Source organism: Zeus faber (genome assembly GCF_960531495.2).
Source record: "Zeus faber genome assembly, chromosome: 4".
Taxonomy (NCBI): domain Eukaryota; kingdom Metazoa; phylum Chordata; class Actinopteri; order Zeiformes; family Zeidae; genus Zeus; species Zeus faber.
This window is the reverse complement of record NC_137191.1, coordinates 2896957-2924448: the sequence shown is the minus strand read 5'-3', so window position 1 is coordinate 2924448 and position 27492 is coordinate 2896957. Positions and strand designations below refer to the sequence as shown.

Here is a 27492-nt window from a genome sequence, read left to right as displayed (position 1 = left end):
GCAGTACCTTGCGGATTGGGAGGAAACGACCCGGAGGAGCGTTCCTGGATCCCCCAGAGGCACATCCTGGATGCCTCCCTCATCCGGGATTTCAACAAGACTCGTCCCCCCGGGTCCAGGTGTGCACCAGGTGGGGTTCGTAGAGGAGGGGGGGGGTACTGTCAAGCCAACGACCTCCTAGCACCACTAGAGGCCGCTCTTTCTTTGCTCCCTCCCATATTTATTATCCGGCTCCCCAGTCACTCATCGCCAGATCGTCATCATCAACGTTCCTGAGTTCGTATCCCTCCTGGCTCCTTCCTAGTCTGTATAATCCAATCCTTGTCTTAACCTGCCTGTCTCCTCTCCTCGTTCAAGTCTTTCCATCCTGCTTTATCCAGCCTGGTTCTCCGTCCATCTAACCGGAACCTGGATCCCTCCTTCCCAGTCCTCATCGGTCCTGTCCTGTCTTGCTCCACCTGGTCCGATAGTCCCGCCGGCCCGGACCGGACCTCTCCTGACGTCACCATTGTGTCTCAGAATAAAATTCCTTAATTTACCCCTGTCTGCGAACCGTCTCTGTGACGTGCATTTGAATCCCTCCTAGCCCTGATTGTAACAAAAGTGTCCTGTACAACAACTTACATGGAAGTTTCAGATAGAGCTTGGAGCGTAACACATGAATAAAAACTATCAACTATCAACACAGCAACCCACTATAACTAAACTTCTAAACTAAACTGAAATCTAATCATTAACATCCTTCTGAAATCGTATTATATTTGCATTAATGTGTAAATAAATTAAATATCTTTTGAAACATATTTAAGAGTAATTCATTATAGATTATGAAAAATTAACAACTTAATTGTTTCCTAAGAAATTCACTCAACATTTTTACACATTCACCCATATGGAATATTTGCAATATTCTACAAGCTACATGTTCAACAAGATTTTGCATCATCTGAATTCTCTGAAGGCCGTGGGAAGAAGTACAGTAAGTTCTTTCGTGATTTTTTTTCTGTATTTTCACTGATATTGTGCTTTTAACTGAGAAAGTAGCTATAAAAGTACAACCATGTTACCAAAATTATAGCTTGAAAGTAATTTATTTATTTTGCTAAAATACATTTTAGGAAACTAATAAGTATGTCGTTATTGTACTGTTGTATTTGCTGATTCTATCCTTAAACATTCAACCCTGTTACTTCAACCAAATTACTATTTTAAGCCATCAACAGCACAGAAACTTTGAAAAAAAAGGGGATATTATTACCTGGATGAATACACACATTTTTTGAACGGTTAAATGTTTGTTTTCTTAGAGTCAATGTTGAAAAATGATAAAAAATTAAGTTAATTTTTTAAGAGTTATAAGGGCGAAAATGGCACCCTAATTGTAGAATCCACCTCATAGTAAGTACTCTTTATTACCAGTATAGTAGTTACGATAACTGTCTTGTTTTCCATGGCCATGGTATCGTTGGGGTAAAGGTCTGATTTTGTCACCACCATCTTATCCATCTCATTCCAGTATCCAATCTGAAAACACACACAAACACACGCACACAAATGTCAGAGAATACATACATCAAACAGCCATAACATTAAAACCACAACACATAACCACTAATATCGTGTAGCTCCCTCTCGTGCCACCTAAACAGCTTTGACCCGTCAAGGCATGGACTCTGCAAGACCTCTGAAGCTGTCCTGTAGTATCGGGCACCAAGACGATAGCAGCAGATCCTTTAAGTCTTGTAAGGGGGGCCCCCATGGATCAGGCTTGTTATTCCAGCACATCCTACAGATGCGGGGTCCGATTGGACCCTAACATACATGATGTAGAAGAAAACATGATGACCAGGCCATGTTCTTCCATTGCTCCATGTTCCAGTTCTGACGCTCACAGGCCCATTGTAGATGTTTTCGACAGTGGACAGGGATCTGCATGGGCACTCTGACCAGTCTGTGGCTATCGCAGCCCTATAAGCAACAGGCTGCGACGCACTGTGCGTTCAGATACCTTTCTATCATAGCCACCATTAACTGTTTCAGCAATTTGTGCTACAGTAGCTCTTCTGTGGGATCGGACCAGACCGGCTAGACGTCACTCCCCACGTAAATCAATGAGCCCATGGGTGCTGATGGCCCTGTCGCTGGTTCCCTGATTGTCATACCACCCAGTCAGTTGTTACCACTAACACCCCATAAGACCTACCGTTTTAGAGATGCTCTAACCCAGTAATTTAGCCCCTTGTCAAGGTTGCTCAAATCCTTACACTTGCCCATTTTTCCTGCTTCAAACACATCAACTACAAGAACTGACTGTTTACTTACTGCCTAATTTATCCCACCCCTTGACAGGTGCCATTGGAACAAGATGAGTAATGTTATTCAGTTCACCTCTTAGTGGTTTTAATGCTGTGGCTGATCGGTGTATTTGATAAATACAAAAAAAAAAGTTGACAACCATTTGTCAAAAACCCGTCTGTTGTTTTACCTTTACGGGACCATTATTTTTTAGCTCCATGATAGTGACGGAGTAGTTGACTCTCTTCCCATATTGGTCAAACTGGATGTTCCCTGTTAAACCATCCACACGCACCTAGATAAAAGACAAACATAGAACACAGATAAAAAAAATTACAGAAATGCAGTTGCTATGAACAGACTTTTAAATGTATGCTGCCTGTGTGCAAGATAGGACTGTCAATATGAGAGAAAACACAATGAAAACATAGTCAGAAAAAAAGGCTACAATTCTATATGGGCTACAAGATAAGCCGGGTAAAAGCATTTTTTTTAAAACACTTTGCAACACTTTAGCAGTAAATAAACTCAATGAGAAGTGGTGACAGCTATGTCATATCTTTTGTTCAATGTAGACAAGTTTTTTTTTTCATGTATGTCATCTCTTTGAGTCAAGTCAGCTGCTAGTCAATAATTACAGTCAAGCAAGTCCTCCCAGTGTTATTGTTTTATTACCGGGTGAACTACATCAAAAAGGGCTACTTTAGGGAGATGACTACAAGAAAATTAAGGTTTCCAAAGGCCAATAAAAGCATAAAAAAATACCATGGATACCATTTTTTATGAAATACCACAAAGAATGAATACATGGAAATCATATACTCTATGTCATTCATACAGTTCTTTCAAATACAGGATGTGTTTAATCTAATGTAATGTATTGCAATGCAATTCATCTTGTACTGTGAAGACAATTCGGATTAAAGCAAAGTTGTTGCTCATTGTCTATGTTCCCATAATTTAAAATAGAGATTCATTTTTTTTACATCATGTCTTTTTTTCCAGTTATTGATCCAGGAACCACAATGTGTGAATATTGCTGAATATTGCTATCTTTACCAAACTCTAGAACTTTGTGGCATCACTCCAAAGCTACCATCGGCACCAACTTGTAGATGTTTTCTGTGCAGCTATACTGGGTTCACCGTATTCTGAGGTTCTTTCTGTTTCCAACCATTTTAGTAGTTTCCTATTCATATTCCTTGTTTGAAAAATGATGCAGTGCAAATCTCTACAGTAATTCTCCTTCAGTACTTATATTCCCTCCACAAACAAAACAAATATAGCCTTGCCTATGTGCACAGGTGGATATATAGTTTGAGCCAGCAGCCATCAGGAGCAATTAGGGGTTAAGTGTCTTGCTCAAGGACACTACAGCATGCTCGCAGGAGGAGCCTGGGATCGAACCAGCAACCTTTAGATCACTAGACCACCAGCTCTACCGCTTCAGCTACCATCCCCAAAGTTGTCAGATGAAGCCACTGTTTCTTCTTTGAGCGTAGCAGCAGAAAAAGGTGCTGAGACTGGTGAAAACAGAAGCAAAACATAGAGCAAAGCAGAGAGCGTAGAGCAAAGCAAAACACATCTGCTCCGCACGAAGGACACACGAAGGAAAAATATGTTTTCAATAAAGGTAGACAAAAATCTCTCCCAGCAGATCACCGTACAGACAAGCCGTGTCAGGGTCAGATTCCTAGCCTGCTAGGCATTGCAACTAATCATAATTCTAAAAATTATTTAGACTAGTGTGGCGAGAAGATTCGCCCAGCTGCTGACCAGCTTCCCCTATTTCAGCTTTAGCCGTACTCTATAAGGGACCTACAATAGAGTGCAACGCTAAAGCAACTTCAATTATTAACAGCTCTTCACTTATAGAGTGAATGTTGGTGTGGTTACTGGAAATTCATTTAGTGGCAAGTGTACCCTGCCCCTAGAAGATATTTTAAATAAGGGAGGCTGGACAAACCATTCAGATCCTATCGTACTCTGTATCCTAACTTTTTACAGGTATACAGGGAGGGTTATCAATACTTAGGTGACTGGAACTTGAACTGGAACTTCTTACTTTGATACAGGTAAAAAAATTATTTTACTATAAGTAATACAGCAAGCAATTAATCAGTACACAATACAGACAGGTTATAATCATGGGCAGTAATAAAATCAACAAATCAATTGAATCGAAATAAATAAAATAACAAAATAGAAATAACGTACCCATCTTTCTTTCCCTACTCGTCTGATTCAATCTCTCCCTCTCCTCTCTTTGCAAAGACAAACTCTGTTCCTCTGAAATAAATATACACGCAACAAAGAATTTGTGCACGATCCTTTATTACAGAAATTACCACGACAAAGGAACTCAGGCGTTTCGGTCCCGTGAACCGCAATGCTGCAACTCTGTCGATGCCTCAGCTTGTGACCGCAGGAGGCCGGTTGGCCCCTCTGTTTGGTTACCCCAAAGACTGAACTTGTTCTAAGTTACGGACAGCCATGAGGCTGGGGGATTCTGTGTCTAATGGTCTGGAAACGGCTTTGGTCTGTCTTGGTTCCTCAAAAACTTGCAAAAGTGAACCATTTTATCTTATGATGACTTGCAGAAATAAAAACTTGACTTTATGGAGACCTGCAAAAATTTGGAACCTTGATCTTTGGACAACTTGCAAAAATAAAACGTTGTCGCTCGGTCGCGCTTTTTTGGATTTCCCATGGCCGCACACATTTAAATATTTCAGTTTTACACAACATAGTTAACAGTTCTATAATTTAAATTAATTGATTATTATCCCAATTTGTGGCTATAATATTTCAATCATTTTAAAATCATGTAAAACCATAAAATAATTATTGGAGCAGTTATTACGAAACATCATACTTCACATGTAAAATCATAGAATAATTATTGGAACATCATTCTACAATACATCATTCTTTAGCATTCAATCATTCTAGCATTTTTGGTACATGGTACTGGTTGATTTCGATTGGCACTGGCACCAATCGAAAAGGCTCAGCGAGGATGTCAGAGCACCCCTTAACCGGCCGTTCTTCCTCTTTTACTTCCACTGGCCGTGGTGCTGTGTCACTCACTCACTTCACGAACAGCAGAACTGTTCGTGAAGATGCAAGATGGTGGTGAACTGCTCTAAGGTAGAGCCGATATTAATAACCTCCTTCGCTAGAGCTCTAGGTAGGGGACAAGATCATCACCTGTTAATGGACAGAATACTGTGGCTGGAGGGGGTGTAAACCACAGAGAAAGAGAACTCTGACTCTGGCCGAGTAGGCCTTCCAAGCCCAGTCCCAGAGACTGACCCGCGGTACCTGGAGGATGAGCTGAGGGAGGTGGGAGGTTCCTGAGAACTAGACCTGGTCATATATCCGAACCTTTCCCAGTCTCTCCTAAGGGTGCAGCAGCTGAAGCAGATACCAAAGTTACTCAACTCCCTCCTCATAGGGGAGGGGGCAGAAGAAAGACACGGCTGCTGGCGCCACTCGGAGGAAGAGAAAGATGAGTTCAGAGGCCCAGTGGGGGAGAAAGTAGACTCCAGATCCAAAGCCTTGAGGAGCAAAACGCAAGACCAAAAGAACCATGGAGTAAGTTCTTTCCCCTGATCTCAAGATTCGCAGTAGAGCTTCCTGAACCAGAGCCTCAAGAAGTAAGACCGAAAAACACATTGAATAAACTGTATGCCTGATCCCGAGATTTGAACTCTGGGACCCCCTAGGGCAGGGGAAACAGCAGCCAAGAGGCAGCCTCTACTGGCATGTAGGAAGCCCCTGGGAGGTACCGACAGACGGTCTGCTGGTAATAACTAACCAGTGGCTGAAGGCACAGAACAGAGAGTTCTGGAAAAGACTTGACAAGTTGGCGGCTTGAGAATATGTGCAGAAAACGAAATGGTGGGCATATCTCCAGCAAAAGAGAGAGACTAGAGAACCCGTTACAGTCATCGACGGCCGAGACCTTCAGCTGCATGTGGTGATACACGTGGAAGGGCCTGGAGAGATGAACTTGACCACGAGAAAGTGGTAAAAGTAGCAGTGAACGTGGTGCAGTGAACCAGTCTGTGTGCCTCGATGCGGCACACAGCCTGGGGATGAGGAGAGTGGTAGTCAGTCTGGATGGGCTGAAATCCCCGGGCTCAAAGGCGCTGCAGGTCAAGGAAGGGGCCCTGCGGGTGATTACAGATAGATTAAGCCATGGAAACATATAGAACAATGTAGAGCAAATAGTTATGGTCTAACCCTTAAACAGTGGAGCAATATGCTGTGCAGCAAGATAGTGGGCAAAAAGAGCGCAAGAGAGCTCCCCAGAGAAAGACTTCAAGTGCTCAAAAAAAAGAATTCAAGTCTCCGGCGAAAGAACTCAAGTCTCCAGCTAAATAATTCAGGTCCCAACAAAAGAACTCAAGGCTCCAGCGAACTCACCTGTAAGAGTAGAGGTAGAGAACCTGAAAGAGGATCCCGTTTCAGGGGTCGGGGGGAACACTGGAGAACGGGGCAGTAGGATCCCCATGGTCCACATCCACCCCTAAACCACAGAGTATGAGAGGCTCTCAGAGCCAGGAATATCTGGAGGGTGCTGGGGGTGGAAGAAGACACTATCAAGACACAATTATTACTGTGTCAGACTTTTATAGTGAGCCACCGATCCCTAGTGGGAACAGAGTTGACAGCGTGGACAGTGACGACGATCGGTGTCTAATTTCCGTGTAATTTTTACCACGAAACAGGGAGTAGTTTGTAACTCGAGTGTACATGGTCAAATCTGCCCCAAATTTCAGGTGTTTCACAACAGCCCCAGCCTGAAGACAGCTCCAGCTGCTCCCGTTAGGGGTCGCCAAAGCGGATCATCTGCCTCCAATACCTTCTGTTCTGCGCATCTCCCTCACTTAGACACCAACCGCCTGCATGTCCTCCCTCACCACATCCATAAACCTTCTCTTTGGCCTTCCTCGTTTCCTCTTGCCTGGCAGCTCCATCCTCAGCATCCTTCTCCCATGTAACTCTCATCTCTCCCACACGTGTTGAATCCATCTCAATCTCGCCCTTCTTGCTTTTCCACCAAACTGTCCAACCTGAGCTGTCCCTCTAATGTAGTCATTCTTAATCCTGTCCATCCTTGTCACTCCCAATAAAAATCTCAACATCCTCAACTCTGCCACCTCCAGTTCAGCCACCTGCCTATTTGTCAGTACCACCGCCTCTAAACCATACAACATAACTGGTCTCACTCCTGTAGACCTTCTCTTTAACCCTTCTATCACAGATCACTCCAGACACTCTTCTCCACCCACTCCACCCTGCCTGTACTCTCTTCTTCACCTCTCTCCCGCACTCTCTGCTGCTTTGGATGGTCGACCCCAAGTACTTGAATTCATCCGCCTTCTCCACCTCCGCTCCTTGCATTCTCAGCTTTTTGCCGCCTTCCCTCCCATTCAGGCACATGTATTCTGTCTTACTCCTGCTGACTTTCATTCCTCTTCTCTCTAATGCATGCCTCCACTTCTCCAGGCTCTCCTCAACCTGCTCCCTACTCTCACTACAGATCACAATGTCATCCGCGAACATTATAGTCCACGGAGACTCCTGCCTGATTTAATCTGTTAACCTGTCCATCACCATTGCAAACAAGAACGAGCTCAGAGCTGATCCTTTATGCAATCCCACCTCCACTTTGAATGCCTTCGTCACGCCTACTGCACAACTTACTACTGTCTCACTGCCCTCATACATATCATGTACCTTGCATACTTCTCTGCCAGCTCCGACTTCCTCATGCAATACCACACTTCCTCTCCTTTGGCACCCTATCATATACTTTCTCTAAATCCACAAAGACGCAGTGCAATTCCTTCTGGCCTTCCCTGTACTTTTCCATCAGCATTCTTAAAGCAAACATTGCATCTGTAGTACTCTTTCCTGGCATAAAACCATACTGCTGATTGCTGATCCCCACCTGTCCTCTTAACATAGCCTCCACTACCCTTTCCCATAGCTTCATGCTGTGGCTGATCAACTTTATTCCGCTGTAGTTACTACAGCTCTGTAAGTCTCCCTCCTTGAAGATGGGTACTCTTTTTCAGGATGGTGTGAAACAGTCTCATTAGGAACGCCACTGCCATCTCAACTAAACATTTCCATGCTTCCCCAGGTATTTCATCTGGGCCAAAATGCCTTTCCACTCTTCATCTTCTTTAATGCTGTTCTCACCTCATCCTTGCTAATTTGCTGCACTTCTTGATCCACTATCCCCACATCATAGTACTCCTTCCACCTTCTCAACACACTCTCCTCACTAGTCAGCACATCAATATCCTTCATCACCCTAACCTGCTGTACATCCTTCGCAGCTTGGTCCCTTTGTCTTGCCAATCAGCACAAGTCCTTTTCTCCTTCCGTCCAACAGCTCATACAACTCGTTGTATGCCTTTTCCTTTGCATTTGCCACTTCTCTCTTCGCCTTGCGCCGCATCAGCTTGTACTCCTGTCTACTTTCTTCATCTCTCTGACTATCCCATTTCTTCTTCGCCAACCTCTTCTGCATTATGCTCTCCTGTTCTTCCTCATTCCACCACCAAGAGTCCTTGTCATCCTTCCTCTTCCCGCATGATACACCGAGTACCTTCTTGGCCGTCCCCCTCACCACTTCTGCAGTTGTTTCCCAGTCATCTGGTAACCGTTCATTCCCACCTATTGCCTTACCTCTTCCCTAAATTGCATGCAACACTCCTCCTTTTTCAACTTCCACCATTTAATCTTTGGCTCTACTTTTACTCCCTTTCTCTTCTTGGCCTCCAGAATCATCCTACAGACCACCATTTGATGCTGCCTAGCAATACACTCCCCTACTACCACTTTGCAGTCAATAATCTCTTTCAGATTGCACCTCCTACATAAGATGTAGTCCACCTGTGTGCACCTTCCTGCACTCTTGTACTGTATGTCACCCTGTGTTCCTCCCTTTTCTTGAAATACGTATTCACAACAGCCAATTCCATCCTTTCGGCAAAAATCCACCACCATCTGTCCTTCCACATTCCACTCCTTGACATCATACCTACCCATCACCTTCTCGTCACCAATGTCTCTGATCCCTATGCCAACATGCCCATTGAGATCTGCTCCAACGACCACTCTCTCTCCCTTGGGGACGCTCTCCACCACTACATCCAACTCACTAAAGAACTCTTCTTTCTCTTCCATCTCACACCGAATTTGGGGAGAAAATGCACTGACCACATTCATTATCACCCCATCAATTTCCATCTTCATGCTCATCACTCTGTCCGACACTCTCATCTCCTCCAAAGCACTCTTGACATATTCTTCTTTCAAGACAATCCCTACCCCATTTCTCCTGACATCCACTCCATGGTAGAACAGTTTATACCTATACTTATCTGATAGTCCTGGCCTTACTCCCCTTCCACCTGGTCTCTTGTACACATAGTACATCTACCTTCCTTCTCTCCATCATGTCAGCTAGCTCTCTCTGTTTACCCTTTATAGTGCCAATGTTAAAAGTTCCTACTCTCAACTCTACTCTCCTACCCTTCTTCCTCTCCTGCTGCCTCTGGACATGCCTTCCCCCTCTTCTTCTTCTTCGGCTGACAGTAGCACAATTTCCACCAGCACCCGGTTGGTGGTCGTTGTTAACCCGGGCCTCGACCGATCCGGTATGGAAATCAGATTTGTTGTCTGCATGTTTGATTTGGCATGGTTTTTACGCCGGATGCCCTTCCTGACGCAACCCTCTCTATTCATCCGGGCTTGGGACCGGCACTGATGATACACTGGCTTGTGCACCCCCCAGTGGCCAGCCTGAAGACATTGACATGCCAATATTGAGTTATGGTCATAGCGCTCCTTACTGGCAACAGAAAATGACATATACTGATGTACTCCTCCTAGCGGGTTGACCAGATCCACCTCAAATGTGGTCAGAAAAGTCTTCAGAACATGATGATGCTAATTAGTGAAGCTTTTGAGTTTTCAAACGCCTTTGCCATGGTGATGCATAATTCACAATGAAAAACAAAGCCATTTTTCAGGGACTAGGAATGCTTCAAAACTCATGAAACTTGGCACATGTGTCACAAGGGGTGTGTTTTGTTGTCTGATATCGGTCTTGGGCATGGGTGTTGCAAAATGGCTCGAGCTGGTCGTGAACTTGAGAAGGATGCAGCAGAAGATCTACACCCCCCTCACCATCAATGGAGGCCAAGTTGAGAGGGTGAGCAGCTTCAGGAACCTTGATGTTCAGATCACTGAGGACCTGACATGGACTTTACATACAGACACTCTGTTGAAAAAACACCAGGCTGTGCAGGACCAGAGCTAAGGGGATTATTAAGGATCCCCGCCATCCCAACCATGGTCTGTTCCAGTAGCTGCAGTCGGGCAGATGCGTCCGCAGCGACAACATCAGAACAGAAAGACTCAGAAAGAGCTTCCTCCCCCAGGCCATAACACCGAACTCTGTCACAACCTCAGACTCACCTCATAAATACTGTGTTCACCTCATTGTTGTGATATTTTGTATGCATTTTATATTTAATTGCACATCTACACAGTATTCCTTGATATTGCTCTCAGTTCTAAAACATTTCACAGAAAACATTGTACAATGTACATACTGTAAATATATATATATATATATATATTATACACATGGTGAGGTAGTTAACCTGCATTGCTCATCGGCCAGACTGTGGCATTAGGTGCATGCCAACCTATGCAGCCTGAGGGCACTCTACATTCCCAGAATACAGAATTATGGGCCGATCTGACATCCCATGGGGAACCATCATTTCGAAGAAGCGTGGGTGGAACTGTTTTCAACCAGAGAGAACACTCAGTGCCAGTTCTGGTTCTCCCTTCACCACCAGTGCGAACCACCACTGGGATTGGATGCTTTTGCCCACGCCCCCTGGCCCAATGGGCTGCTATATGCGTTTCCTCCGATCCACCTCATTGACAGCCCACTAATGAGAGTGAGAGCGGAGACAGTGTGCCTCGTTCTAGAAGCCCAAGAGTGCACCTCCGCACCTTGGTTTCCGGAGCTCGACCAGTTACTGGCGGAGGATACCCAGGTGGCCCTGGCAGATACCCTGGCGACCAATACTCAGGTTCCTGGGTGCCATCCCTCAGGCACAGGGAGTGATAGAACAGTGCCGGGTTCATGGTCAGCCACTGGCGGCCTGTTATATGAGAGGTTGAGGCTACAACAACGGGGCTTGTCATCTGCTGTGATTAATACGATGTTGAGTGCCAGGGAATATGCTGGGAAGTGGCGGTCTTCTGAATGCTGTTGCGAAGGACAGAATGTCATTCCCACCTTATGCCCTGTGGTGCACATGCTTTACACCACAGGGCACACGCTTGACACGCTTGACACGCTTGACTCTTTCTACCCGACACCGCATGCTAACGAGGAAGACAAATGCCTCCATTGCTTATGCCCTATTCGTGATCTGGATACATACGTCTGGCACACAGTGGCAGTGAGGAGCACTGGCGCTACTATGGGAAAACCTCTGTCGAAACAGGGACTTTCTCATTGGTTATGCGTCAGTATCACACAAACCTTTACGGATTGCCACCTGGCATCAAGGCTCACTCTACTCGTGGACTAGCGGTATCCACTGCCCTGTTTGGAGCTGTGTCAGTTTGCATGGCAGCGTCATGTTTGTAACCCCCCCCAGTCACCGTGGCTCAAAGGTCTGTAGCTCAGCAGCACGATCAGAGTTATTTCTTTTTTTGTCTTTATAAAGGAGCGCACAAATCTTAAAAATGTACATGTTTTACAATGGCATATTAACAGAACGAAACCATATGTTATCAGGTATGCACTATTTAGCCCATGCCAAAAGAAAAGTATCATAAAATATTGTGAAAATTAATAGACAGAAATCCTGTTTTTTGCCTCAGTCCACCCCAGCACCCCCATGTAAAACTAACAGAGGATAGAAGGAAATTAAAATCCTTCCATGTACATGTATGGCTCCCCCATGTAAAAAAAATCCTAGAATCGCCCTGGGCAGCAACAATCACTCCATGGCCAAAGTCACTTTGATCACATTTCCTCAAAGATCTTGACATGTCTGCATGCTTTTATGCAATGATTTTCTGCCACATGACAGGTGCACCTTATAAAGTGCTACACATGATGCCATGAGGCCATGATCCTACACAGGATCATGGCCTCATGCATTGATTTGGTGTTTATTTTTTAAGCATTCAATTAAGGAACGCAATGCAGCGCCCATAAGCTGCGCCAACAGTTTTCCTCTACCTAAAGATGCGACATGAACAGTCAATCGTAGAGCAGAGAAACAAACATGTGACACGAACAGCCAATCTTTCAGCAGAGAAACAACCATTTGACACGAACAGCCAATCGTACATCAGAGGAACAACCATGTGACACGGACAGCCAAGTGTTGGTATTTTTTAGTATTTATAGAGCTTATTGTGCGTAATCACCGGGTGTCATGACATTTCACTGCATATATGTATGAACGTATGTATATGTATGTGACAAATAATAACTTGAACTTGAACTTGAACTTGTCTGACCAGTGGTTCAGGTGTGCCGGAGGCCCCCCCGAGCTGGCACGGCAGATCTTCCTCAAACACCAACTTGAGCTCGAACTCTCCCCCCTCCGACCCGGTTCGGCGCAACCGCCCATCCCGGCAAAAGGAGAGCAGGGGAATTCGGGGGGGCATTCGGGGGGCATTCGGCAAAGCTTTCCCAGTTGCACTGAAAGCCGTAAATCCACTGGATATGTTCTGTATTGGCATCATGTGGGAAAAGGAGCCAGTGTCGATGTCGAAGTTGTTCCTAAATCTCCCCATTATTGATCTAGTATAATTTGGTAAAATGTCGGTACGGCTGTGATGGAAGTGTGTGGTAACGGAAACAGTAACATTGCCTTAAGATAGGGGTGGAGCCCAATCATAAATATGGCCAAATAGTGGGTTTTTATGAATAATTATTTTGCACAAATATATATTTTTAATTATTTGTTTTCGGGAAGGAAAAAAAAGTCTGATCCGAACCGTGGAGCTCGGCTGCAAAGACCAGGAACTGACACACGTCCAGTCCCTACGGAGACAGGTCTTTGTATTCTTAAATGTTATTATTTTTCTTCGCTATAATGCCAATCAGACACTAGACGTGTCTTTTACAGTTAGCGGTGCGGTGAGGGGACATCGGGCACCACACACTGCACCACAGCGCGGAGCCGGAGGGAGCGAGCAGAGAAGGGGAGAGGACAGGTGAACGTTCATTCTCTGGAGGCAGACAGTGTAGGACAGGTTGAAAATGATCACACTGATTGAATAACTTTGGGTTCGGCATTTTGTGTCTGGGGCTGAGGGACGGAATTGAGTCCATCCGCTACTTTACTTTTGCTCATGCTACGGATTCCATGTGGGAAAGGAGCTTGTGTGTGATCACACTGAGACACACTGAGTCAATATTGACTGGCAACAGTATTTTATTTGGATCACAAGTAGGCCACAGCCTGAAGTTTTCAAGAATGAAGATGTAGAAACGTGAGGTAGCTTTTCTGTCTGGGCGTTAATAATCATCATCATAATATTCATATAATAATAAATAATAATTTTCAAAAAATAATAAAAGCAATAATACAATGTGTTATGTTCTTAATTTTTATAAAACTACAACGACTATACAAACAACTCTTCGTTTGTTCTCCCTAATGGGGTACTTCACAAACTGGGTGAACGTTACCAGTGTTTTTGTCACGGTGACATGGTTAAAATCAAGATTGCAATGAATATTCGTTCCCCCTCCCTCTCTCCCTGCCTGGGGCGCGGAGCTCCACAGCTCCGCTGTCAGCTCCGCCCTCATCCAAGGCTACAGGGTTTATTAAATAAAATCATTTAAAATCATTTTATATTTTATATGATATTATATTATATCTCAACAGTGCAATATGTTATATGTCCCACTGAAATATAATAGGTGGGTTGCGATCCCCCGGGTGGGTCACCAAATGTATTCAGCAGCTGTGGCCGAGTACTCAACACCACCAGCGCAATCGCTTTTGTTAGGGCAGGAGTGCAGCCAAGGGCAGGACACAAGGGGGCGGCAGCAGGGATCCTGTTAACGACCCAGGACTGGCAGCGCTCAGTGGACCTGGAGAAACAGCTGAGATACCTGCAGCACATTGTCAGCACCACCCTGAGGCCGGATTTACTTCTGGTCTCTGAGGTCACCAAGACCATCATCATCATGGAGCTCACGGTGCTAGACCGCTTGGGGGAGGCTCATGAAAGGAAGCGGACCCAATATGAACATCTGGTCATCAACTGTCAAGAACAGGGCTGGAAGGCGAGGTGCATGCCCATTGAAGTAGGCTGCAGAGGATTTGTGGGTCACTCACTCCACAGAGCCCTCAATGGACTGTGCATCACAGGAGGAGCAAGGAGCAGAGCCATCAAGAACATCACCGAAGCAGCTGAGAAAGCCTAGAGATGGCTCTGGATCTGGAGAGAAGGTCCATGGGGACAAGCGAATGCCCCCTGAACACACACCGCAGTCTGATCAACCGTGGTGGGATCGCCTGGAAGAGGGTGTATGATGTTGAGGGACCCGAAACACCCGAGGACACCAGGTTACATCACCGATGATGTGATCAGGCGCATCTGAAGATGTATTCAAAAACCATAGCAGCACAAAATATATATTTTTACAGCACAAATGAGCACAAATGCAGCACAAATGGCAATGACTTTATACAATTTCTAATCACATGGGGTGCCAACTCCACGGAAGTTTGTACATGGACTTAACTGTGCTGTTGTTAGATCGAACATCGGCGAGTTGCAATGACGGGATCACAAGACTTTAACTTTTTTTTAGGGATGGACAACCAAAAAGTTTTAGAACCCCTGGTCTACTACTGCTACACCTTTGAATTCATTGAATCCCCCATTGGGGGAGTAGGAATTTTCCCCTCAGTGAAACTGGGCTCATTCCTCCAAATATAATCAATATATATATAATATTTATATATATTTGCGATATATATTTGTCCTATATATGCTCTCTCTCTCTCTCTCCCTCTCTCTCTCTATATATATATATAGATATATATATATCTATATATATATATATATAGATATTTATATATACTGTATATAGATACTGTATAAATAGGAAAGCAGAGGGATATAGGGCTTTTTTGTAATGAACAGTTCTAGGGACTCCCTGAGGGGAACTAGGAACTGGGGAGGTCCCCCGAGAACTAAATACCGTCAAGGGCTTTTTTTCTGGTTGTATTCACACTGCACTGGAACGCTGAAGTGACGTCCTCCAACGGGGTTTCAGCGTGAGTTCTGTGTTGTATTTAATCCGTAACCTTCACTTATTTCACCATATCAGTCCACTAAAATCGGTTTCTGAACTCATTTGAGGCGAGAAATAAAAAATCCAGTTGCTGAATCTTCACTCATTTTAAATAAATACATTCAATATGTATATTTTTGTGAGTGTACGTGGGCTGGTCCGCACCCAGAGAGATGCACCTCAATCGGGCAGACTCGTCTGGACCAATCACAGTGCACTTAGGTCACTGAAGGTTCCTCTTGTGCTAGTTAGTCTCTAGTCGGCGTTCTAAAAACTGCTATCATTCCTAGTTCCTGCATTGCGTTCACAAAAAAGGGACGGTTCCTCCAAAAGTTCTTGGAACTATGTATAAGCTCCTGCGGTGCTAAAACGGCTATTGTGTCAGAGCGTGAAAATGTCATACCGTCACACCTTATTATAAACACTACTAGTATGTACATTATCACCTCCGAAACACATGTTTGCCGTAACAAAGGAATCTTTTTGTGTCATTCATTGTCTCAAGCTCATTCAGTCATCCCAGAGAACACAGGAATGTTTTAAAAACCTTTAGATGCTTTTATTTAAGCGCAGGAACCAGATGATAATGAAACGTTATTTATTAGATACAGTCTGTGTGTGTGTGTGTGTGTGTGTGTGTGTGTGTGTCTGTGTGTGTGTGTGTGTGTGCGTGTGCGTGTGTGTGTGTGTGTGTGTGCGTGTGTGTGTGTCTGTGTGTGTGTGTGTGTGTGTGCGTGTGTGTGTGTCTGTGTGTGTGTGTGTGTGTCTGTGTGTGTGTGTGTGTGTGTGTGTGCGTGTGCGTGTGTGTGTGTGTGTGTGTGCGTGTGTGTGTGTCTGTGTGTGTGTGTGTGTGTGTGTTGTGTGTGTGTCTGTGTGTGTGTGTGTGTGTGTGTGTGTGTGTGTGTGCGTGTGCGCGTGTGTGTGTGTGTGTATGTGTGCGTGCACATGCACGCATGTGTGTGCGTGTGCATATTATCTGTTATTAAACCAAAATTATTAAATCAGTGTGATAATTTTCAATCTGTCCTACACTCTGCCTCCAGGGAACTTTCTCCAACCATTCTTTCATTCCCTATGGCTCTACGCTGGGGTGCAGCCGGTGGGCAAGCATAGTGCTTGTGACCAATGTCCCCGCACTGCTCCCCTAAAGCCCCTTTCTCACATGGCATTGTTGGATAAAAAATTCTGCAAAGGCAATACTGTAGGTAGTCATTCCCACATAGCCTCCTTTATGGAGAAGTTCCCTATCCACTGGACACATTGGCGCAGCGTGGTTTTCCACTGGCTCCACCGGCTACGTGGTGAAGGGACCCAGATGTGTTGATGTTGCGATTTAAATATTTTTCAACACAAAGTTTTATAATACTGTAACGCGTGGCGGGGTGAACCAGAGAGACACAATGAAGAGATGGAGATGCAGACAGAACCTCTGTGGCGCAGGAGTAGACTCTCACCTTCATTGGCTGCCGCGAGGCTACAACTACCCCAGGGTTGAGGTGTTCAGTCGGAAAATAATGACCTGGGATGGCTGTGTACCCATTTTATTACGGACTTCTTTTTTGATACTCTGCTTCCACTCGCACCCAGCGCTCTCCTCACTTCCCTCTCTCCTCTCCTTCCACACTATCCTGGACACCCCCCGTTTAAATTGAGATGAACTTATGCATGACACGGTGTGTTTGTTCTTTGGATTTAAAACATGATCAATAAGCAAATCCAACAGCAGCTTTTGTCTCTGGTACAATGTAAGCTGACATAAAACACATTCAATTGAGTGCAATCTTTAGAGAAACATTTCTATATAGTTTTATTTTGTGTTTCTATTAAAAAGGCTGCGTGCCACAAAAATATAGAAATGCCGCGCGGCTTACATGGTCGGTGGAGCTGTAGCAGTGGATTAACAGGGATTTAATAGTAAGTGTGCACTTAAGGCACATTACATTACGTAATGCTCGCTCGAGAGGGGTCTAATATTACGCGAGACTAGGCAACAGAATCTTTTTTTAGACCAGCGCTTCCCTCCACGTCTCCATGCCCCGCGGACTCATCCTCTCTCTCCGACACACATCCTCTCTTTCCGACACTTCCCCTGCCCTGACTGAGAGGGGACAGAGCCCCAGTTCCCAGATGCAAAAACCCTAATCCAATGTTGTTAAATCAGTGTGATCATTTTCAACCTGTCCTACACTCTCTGTCTCTGGAGAATGAATGTTCTCCACGTGTTTAACCTCTCCCTGTCCGCTTGCTCCCTTCCCAGCAAAGCACTCGTACCGATGTCCCCGCACCGCACCCCTAACTCTAAAAGACACGTATGGGGTATATAAGGACCTATCTCCGTAGAGACTGGACGTGTTTCAGTTTCTGGTCTTTGTAGCCAAGCTCCACGGTTCGGATTGGACTTGCCATTTTTCCAATGTTTTTCCTTCTTCCCGAAAACAAATAATTTTTTAAATATTTCTGCAAAATAAATATTAGTAAAAAATCACTACTTGTGCTTTATTTGTATTGAGCTGGGCTACACCCATACATTAAGTCAATGTTACTCCTTCCATTCCTACACACTTCCATTTACTTTCCAAAATGATACTAGATCAAGAGTGGGGAGATTTAGGGACAACTTTTACAGAACATCGACAAGGGCTAATTTTCCTACATGACGCCAATACAGTACTGAACATACCCAGTGGATTTACGGCTTTCAGTGCAAGTGCAAAAGGGGCTGAGACACCAATCATTTCTGGACTGCTCACATGTGCCACCTCACGAGCGGGCCCATGGAGGAAGCACCGAGGTAAACGAGGCGGCATTCGGGGCAGAATGAGGACGCAACCTTACCGTCCGCCTCTGCCAAGCATCCTTCTTGCTAACGTCCAGTCCCTGGAGAACAAGATGGATGAACTTCGAGCGAGGATTAAATTCCAGCGAGACACGAGGAACTGTTGCGTCCTCTGCCTGACGGAAACATGGCTGAACCCACTGGTGCCGGATGAAGCCATACGTCCAGCCGAGGCCTTCTCCGTGTTCCGCGGCGACAGAACGGGAGAGTCGGGGAAATCCAAAGGTGGAGGCGTCTGCCTAATGGTAAACAACCGCTGGTGTAACGCCAACAACACCAAATTCCTCTCCCACTCCTGCTCGCCGAACCTGGAACTGTCAGGGTTCGCCCGGGTCCTACCAGCATCAGCCACTAGATGCCGCCAGTACTGCCTTTTCAAGGTTGCTCTGCTTCACCTATTTCTGTTCCTGATTACCCTGCCTCATTTGATGATATGTTTCACCTGTGTCTCGTTTGGTCGTCCCTATTTAGACCCTGTCGTTTGTGTCCTCGGGCGCTCAGTCTTGAGTTTGTCTAACCTCATGACAACGCTCTTGTTCCAAGCTCCCGAGACTTCTTATTTGTTTTTGCCCAGTTTTTGTACTTGTTTTGAGTAAACCTCTATTTTTGCCACCTCGCCTCTGACTTGTTCTCTGCACCTGGGTTCACTCAGCATACCTCCTAACAGCAAGACTGAGCCACAACATGGACCCAGCAGAGAGCCAGCCTCCAGAGGTGGAGAGCCTGCGGGTGGCCTTGACGAACCAAGGGGCTGCGATTGGCCGACACGAGCGGGTTCTCCAACAAGTCCTGGACAACCTGCAGTCGCTCGCCCAGGCCGTCCAGCAGAGCCAGGCACAGGCTCCACCTATGGCCCCTGCGCCAGCGCTGCCTCCCATGGACCCGCGTCCTCCAGAGCACCGCGAACCACGACTGCCTGCGCCAGAGAGGTACGACGGTAACCCAGGGGGCTGTCGTGGCTTTCTGACACAATGCTCCCTGGCTTTCGAGCTCCAGCCGTCACAGTTCCCCACCCAGCGCTCACAGGTGGCATACGTGGTCACGCTACTCACCGGCAAAGCACTCTCCTGGGCCACAGCCATCTGGAATCGGCAAACCCCGGCCTGCTCCAGCTACCAGGCTTTTGCCGGGGAGATGCGCCGAGTGTTCGACCACTCAGTCAGTGGGAGGGAGGCGTCGACACGGCTACTCCGGCTCCGCCAGGGGGGACAGAGCGTGGCGGACTACGCCATCGCATTCCGCACCCTCGCCGTGGCGTCTGGATGGAACAGCGAGGCACTCATCGCGGCCTTCCAGGAGGGCCTCAATGAGGGGGTCAAGGACGAGCTGGCATCCCGGGAGGCGGAGGAGGACCTGGACACGCTCATCGATGCAGCGATTCGGGTGGACAACCGCCTCCGGGAGAGACAAGGGGAACGCGTTTTCCCCGCTTCACCAATACCAGCGCGCAGAGCGGCTCTGGGGACGAGGCCTCCCGAGCATCTCCTGGCTATCCCGAGCTCGCCTCCAGCATCAAGGGAGGAGCCGATGCAAGTAGGCAGCACACGGCTCTCTCGGTCCGAACGGGACCGGCGGATGAGAGAGCGCTGCTGCTTGTTCTGTGGAATCCCGGGGCATTTCCGTTCTTCCTGCCCTGAGCTCTCGGGAAAAGCCAACTCTCGTCCAGGGTAGGGAGAACTGCGACGAGGCCAACCTTCTCTCCCGAGCTCGAGGCGACCAGGGTCCTGCTGGCTGCCTCCCTCGCCTGGGGAGATCAACATCACTCCCTCCAAGCTATGGTGGATTCCGGCGCTGCAGGAAACTTCCTGGATGTAGGGCTAGCAAAGGCCCTAAAGCTCCCTCTGGCACCTCTAGAGCATCCTCTCACGGTGACAGACCTGGATGGAAGACCACTGGGGTCCGGTAGCGTGTGCCATCGGACCGCCCCCCTTTGGCTGTCACTGGAGGGAAAACATTCAGAGGTAATCCAGCTCCACCTCATCCACTCTCCTGAGTTTCCACTGGTCATGGGCTACCCATGGCTAGCCCGTCACAACCCACATCTGGACTGGGCCTCCGGGCGTCTCACCGAATGGGGCCCTGCCTGCCACACCACCTGTCTTCGTTCTAGTCCGTCTTCTCACCCTCTCGAGTCTCCAGTCCGTGTCCAAGCTCGGGCCCCTTCCCAAGCCTCTGCCCACTCCGGAGTTCCTGTCCTGGCTCCAGTCCGTATTTAAGGTCCCATCCATCCCGAGTTTTCACAAGTGCCCCACGAGTATGCCGATCTGAGGGAGGTCTTCAGCAAGAGACGGGCCACCACGCTTCCTCCCCATCGGTCCTATGACTGCGCCATCGACCTTCTGCCTGGCACCTGCCCTCCTCGAGGACGTCTCTTCTCTCTCTCTGCCCCTGAGACTACAGCCATGGAGGAGTACATCCGGGGGGCGCTCACCTCAGGTTTCATCCGCCCTTCTACCTCCCCGGCGGGCGCAGGGTTTTTCTTCGTGGGTAAGAAGGATGGCGGCCTGCGTCCCTGCATTGATTACCGTGGTCTGAACAAGATCACGGTCAAGAATCGCTACCCCCTTCCTCTCATGTCCACATCTTTCGAGCAACTGCAAGGCGCCACCATCTTCACCAAACTCGATCTTCGAAACGCATACAATCTCGTCCGCGTCCGCGAGGGGGATGAGTGGAAGACCGCCTTCAACACACCTACCGGCCATTATGAATACCTGGTCATGCCTTTTGGATTGGCCAATGCTCCCGCTGTCTTCCAGGCCTTTGTAAACGACGTCCTCCGTGAGTTTCTCAACCGCTCCGTGTTCGTCTACATCGATGACATCCTCATCTTCTCCAGGACCCTTCCCGAACACATACAGCATGTGAGACAGGTCCTTCACCGCCTGCTCGCCAATGGCCTCTATGTGAAGCTGGAGAAGAGTGAGTTCCACGCCACCACCGTTCAGTTCCTGGGGTTGGTCATCACCGAGGGTCACGTCCAGATGGATCCTGCCAAGACCGAGGCCGTCCGGGACTGGCCACCACCCACCTCGGTCAAACAGGTGCAGCGCTTCCTCGGGTTTGCCAATTTTTACAGGCGATTCATTCGGGGTTTTAGCACGGTGGCAGCTCCCCTCACCGCCCTCACTAGGACATCCACAGCCCGCATCGCCTGGACTGCGGAGGCTGAGGGGGCGTTCAGGGCTCTCAAGATGCGGTTCACCGCTGCCCCTGTCCTGGCCACACCAGAGCCTACCCTACCCTTCGTGGTGGAGGTGGATGCTTCCGATGTGGGAGTGGGGGCCGTTTTGTCCCAAAGGACTCACGACAGGAAGCTCCATCCATGTGCTTTCTTCTCCCGTCGCCTCACCCCAGCGGAACGGACTATGACGTAGGGAACCGGGAGCTACTGGCAGTCAAACTGGCGTTGGAGGAGTGGCGGCACTGGCTGGAGGGGGCCCAACACCCATTTGTCGTCTGGACCGACCACAAGAACCTGACATACATTCAGGATGCCAAACGCCTCAACTCCCGTCAAGCCCGATGGGCCTTGTTCTTCAATCGGTTCAACTTCATCCTGTCGTATCGTCCCGGGTCCAAGAACCTCAAGCCCGACGCTCTCTCCAGACAGTTTGACCCTCCTGAGCTGGTTGAACTCCCCGAGCCCATTCTCCAGAGCTCCTGCATCTTGGCTCCGGTCCGCTGGGGAATCGAGACGCAGGTCCGGCAGGCCCAAAGGAGGGAGGCGGATCCCGGCAACGGGCCCCCGGGTCACCTGTTTGTCCCGAAGGCTGTCCGATCACAAGTCCTGCAATGGGGGCATTCATCCCGCCTCACTGGCCACCCGGGGATCTCCAGGACCCTCGAGTTCCTCCGCAGGCGTTTCTGGTGGCCTACCATGGAGCAGGACGTCCGGTCCTTCGTCGCTGCCTGCACCATCTGCACCCAGAACAAGAACCCCCGGTCACGTCCCATGGGGCTGCTGCATTCCCTTCCCATTCCCAGTCGGCCCTGGTCACACCTCTCAGTGGACTTCATCACCGGCCTTCCACCGTCTCGGGGCCACACTGTCATCTTTGTCGTTGTAGACCGGTTCTCCAAGGCTTGCCGCTTTATTCCTCTGCCCAAGCTCCCCTCAGCTCTGGAGACTGCTGAGCTCATGGTGCAGCACGTTTTCAGGGTGTTCGGCCTGCCCCTGGACGTGGTGTCAGACCGCGGTCCGCAGTTTGCATCCCGGTTCTGGAAAGCATTCCACCAGCTCCTCGGCGCCTCCGTCAGCCTGTCCTCCGGTTTCCACCCGCAATCCGATGGCCAGACGGAGCGGGTCAACCAGGACCTGGAGACAACACTGAGGTGCCTCGTGTCCTCCAACCCTGCCTCCTGGAGCGACCATCTAGTGTGGGCGGAATACGCTCACAACACTCTGCGCTGCTCTTCCACTGGCATGTCCCCGTTTGAGTGCCAGTTCGGGTACGTACCTCCTCTGTTTCAGGAGCAGGAGGCGGAGGTGGGAGTGCAGTCAGCCCAGCGGTTCGTCCAGCGGTGCCGACGGACCTGGCAGAGGGCTCGTCAGGCCCTGCTGAGGACATCCCGGCAGCAGCAGATCCAGGCCAACCGACGGCGCAGACCAGCGCCTATGCTCCGTCCGGGCCAGAGGGTCTGGCTGTCCACCAGGGACCTTCCATTACGGGTGGAATCACGCAAGCTCGCGCCACGGTTTGTTGGGCCCTTCAAGATCGTGCGGTGGGTCAATCCTGCCGCATACCGTCTTCTGCTCCCCAGGTCCATGAGGATAAACCCCACCTTCCACGTGTCGCGGCTCCGACCGGTGGTCACCAGCACCTTAGCGCCCACCACGAGGCCTCCGGCGCCTCGCATCATCGACGGTCAGCCCGTCTACACGGTCCGCCGGGTCCGCGGGGCCCTGCAATACCTGGTGGACTGGGAGGGTTACGGGCCGGAGGAGCGCTCCTGGGTTCCGGCCCGGGATATCCTGGACCCCTCTCTGATCCAGGATTTCCGCCGTCGCCACCCGACACTCCCTGGAGGAACGTCGGGAGCCGTTCCTAGACGGGGGGGTCCTGTCAGGGTTCGCCCGGGTCCTACCAGCATCAGCCACTAGATGCCGCCAGTACTGCCTTTTCAAGGTTGCTCTGCTTCACCTATTTCTGTTCCTGATTACCCTGCCTCATTTGATGATATGTTTCACCTGTGTCTCGTTTGGTCGTCCCTATTTAGACCCTGTCGTTTGTGTCCTCGGGCGCTCAGTCTTGAGTTTGTCTAACCTCATGACAACGCTCTTGTTCCAAGCTCCCGAGACTTCTTATTTGTTTTTGCCCAGTTTTTGTACTTGTTTTGAACCTCTATTTTTGCCACCTCGCCTCTGCCTTGTTCTCTGCACCTGGGTTCACTCAGCAAACCTCCTAACAGGAACAGCTGACCATACTATGCCGTCCATTTTATCTCCCCCGGGAATTTAGCACGGTCATCATTACAGCCGTTTATATCCCACCGCAAGCGGACACCGACGCAGCTCTGTCGGTTCTGTAGGATGTGTTGTGCGGATTTCAGAACAGACATCCCGACGCGGCTGTGGTGGTGACTGGGGACTTTAACAGGGCCAACCTTAAAAAAGTTCTGCCTAATTTCCACCAACACATCACGTGTGCCACCAGGGGAGACAGAACTCTGGACCATTGTTACACTCCTTACAAGAACGGATACAAGCCCGTCTCGCTCCCTGCTTTCGGGAAATCAGATCACGCCGCGATCTCGCTGCTTCCTGTTTACAGGCCTCTGATCGCGCGGGAACTGGTGATGACGAGGGAAGTGAAGCGGTGGACGGACCAATCGGAGGCTGCGCTTCAGGACGCTCTGACTGACGTAGACTGGGACATGTTCCAAACAAGTTCAAGTGATGTCAGGTTGGAGTAAGTTTTGTGACTACGCTAGCGTATGAAATCGTTCCCACGGTGAAAGTTCGGATATTTCCAAACCAGAAACCATGGGTTGATAAATCCATCCGGCCGCTTACAACGACGGTCATGTATCTGGTAATATGGACAATTACAAAGCGGCGTCGTACAATCTGCGGAGGGCGGTGAGGGATGCCAAACGGACATACAGGGAGACCGTGGAGCTAAAGATGGAGCGGGGGGACACAAGACCCTTGTGGGAGGGGCTGCGAACAATAACAAACTACAAGAGCAGCTCCTCCCCAGCCACGAGTGTGGACGCCTCCCTGGCCAACCAACTGAACTCCTTTTATGCGCAGTTCGAGTCTGGCAGCAAAACCGCTAGCTCGCCGGCTAATTGGACTTACACTGCTGGGGATGAGCGCGCACTCTCAGTGTCCGTGCACGAGGTCAGGAGGGCTTTGATGCGGGTGAACACCAAGAAAGCTGCAGGCCCAGATGGCATATCTGGGTCAGTACTGAAGACCTGTGCTAACCAGCTAGCTCCGGTGTTCACCACAATATTCAACATCTCCCTGGCTGAATCAGTGGTCCCGTCCTGTTTCAAGAGGTCCACCGTCGTTCTTGTCCCAAAGATCGCCTCTCCAACCTGCCAGAATGACTACCCTCGGTGGTCATGAAGTGTTTCGAGAGGCTGATTAAGGATTACATCTGCGCCTCCCTTCCCCGCACCTTGGACCCGTTGCAGTTCGCGTACCGGCAAAACAGATCCACGGATGACGCGGTCTCCCAGGTACTGCCCACCACGCTCATGCATCTGGATGGCCAGAAGGGGGCCTATGTGAGAATGCTGTTCATCGATTATAGTTCAGCTTTCAACACCATAGTCCCCACCAGACTGGCTGTCAAGCTGATGGAGCTTGGATTGAATGGTCCGCTGTGCACCTGGATCCTGGACTTCCTCACAGGCCGCCCCCAGGTGGTCAAGGTGGGGAAGCTCCAGCTCCCTCACCCTGAATACAGGATCCCCCCAGGGCTGCGTCCTCAGCCCCCTACTGTACTCCCTGTACACACATGACTGTGTGGCCAGGTCCAGCTCCAACACCATCATCAAGTTTGCTGACGACACCGTGGTCGTGGGCCTGATCACCGACTGCGATGAGAAGGCCTACCGCGAGGAGGTGGCTGACCTGTCACTCTGGTGCCAGGACAACAGCCTACACCTGAACGTCAGCAAAACCAAGGAGCTGATTGTGGACTTTAGGCGTGGATCACAATGGAGGACGCACGCGCCCTTGTGGATTAATGGGGCTTCTGTCGATAGGGTGAGCAGCTTCAGATATCTGGGAGTCCACATCACAGAGGACTTAATATGGACTGTACACACAGATACTCTGGTGAGAAAGGCGAGGCAGCGTCTCTACCACCTCAGGCAGCTGAGGAAATTCCGGGTCTCGGTGAGGATCCTCAAGTCCTTCTACTCTGGAGCAGTGGAGAGCATCCTGACAGGCAACATCACTGCCTGGTTTGGGAACTGTACTGCTCAGGACAGGCGGGCCCTGCAGAGGGTGGTGCGTTCAGCTGAACGTACCACTGGAACTACCCACCGCCCCTTGCAGGAGTTATACACCAGGAGGTGTAGTAGCAGCGCCCGCAGGATCATGAAGGATCCTCATCACCCCAACAACGGACTGTTTCAGCTGCTGCGGTCAGGCAAGCGCCTCCGCAGTCACACAGCAAGAACAGAGAGACTGAGACGGAGTTTTCTCCCGCAAGCCATTAGGGGGGTCGGGGGTCCTAACTGAGCCATACACTAGGCTCCACTACCTACTGTACTGTATGTAGCATACTGTACCGCATGCTGTGTCACTGTTCAGGGTTGTTCGTGATGCCGTATTGCTGCGCCGTACTGTTGTATACTGTGCTGTATTATCCCAAACACTACCTCACTCTATTCACATTCACATGCCACTTTAATGCACATATCTGTATATACATAGGCATATTCCTTCTATATTCCATTTTATTTCAATTTATTTTTATTGTATTTTATTCTATATATTTTTATCATATTCTATAAGTATTCAACTTACTGTATTATAGGAGTCAGTTAGTCGGTCTATTAGAAAGGAATTTTCTACTTTTATTTTTTTTCCTAGGACATATTGTGTGCTATCACCGGGTGCGTTGCATTACATTTCACTCCATATATGTATGAAAGTATGTATATGTATGTGAAATAAAAATCTTGAATCTTTAATCTTGAATGTTGGTTGGTGCGCACTACAGCTAGTGTTTTTTTTTTTTTTTTTTTGCAAAAACATGATGTTGTAAACCATACTTTCAATTTATATTACAGGTGTTTTTCCCAAAGCTATAAAACAGGTATGGTAAAACAACTGCTGTTAGTGATCTGAGGGTCAAACTGGACTACGATAACCTTTCTGTGTCTCTGCGTCCTCAGCGCAGCTTTTGATTCTGTCAACCGCAATAATCTCCTTGGCTAATGTGTAGGAAAACTGGCACAGAGCACAAACGCCAAATTGAAAAACTGTGAAGCTTTTGGGGAGCGCCTCTGTGTGGCTGGGTGGGAAGGGAAGCAGGGTAGGGCCCCATGCCCCCTCCCCATGAGTGAACATATCCCTCTGTCCAAGGTAGTATGTTGTGAGAGGAGCCCTCCCTCTGCTTTCCTGGTGCCCCCCCCTCGCTTTTTTCGGTACCCCCCTACCCTAACGCAACAAGGCTGAAGAGCTGATCGACCTTGAGTGTAGGGCAAGAACCTTACAGGAGATCATTGGTCTGAAGTGTGAGGATGATGATGACCTCCCCCTCAGTGACAGCATGTCATGCCACTGTCAGCTCGCCTCGCAAGGAGTTCAGGTGTTAAATTACCTGGACAACTGGCTAGTTTGTGCCGTGTCCAGTGAACAGGTTATGATGGTGTAGTTTCTGAAAGTTAGTGAGCCATATCCAGTGCTTTGATCTTACCCTCAACAAAGAGAAGAGTTGGCTGACCGCCTAGCAAGAGATGGTCATAGGAATGTCCCTGAACTCAGCTCTCTTGAGGGCACAGCAGCCTC

At 48.6% G+C, this 27492-nt stretch overlaps 1 protein-coding gene across 3 annotated transcripts in view; it reads right to left on the bottom strand.

The window, feature by feature from the left end:
* The window catches only part of LOC307228650 (glutamate receptor 2-like), a gene marked incomplete at both ends in the record, with an annotated part of 122609 nt that overhangs the window by 24240 nt on the left and 70877 nt on the right, over positions 1–27492 (bottom strand). For all 3 annotated transcript variants that reach the window (XM_079998380.1, XM_079998381.1, XM_079998382.1), the window contains 2 exons: positions 1417–1524; positions 2486–2590. In XM_079998380.1, the coding sequence (XP_079854506.1) occupies positions 1417–1524; positions 2486–2590 (213 nt within the window). The remainder of the gene's footprint in view (positions 1–1416; positions 1525–2485; positions 2591–27492) is intronic.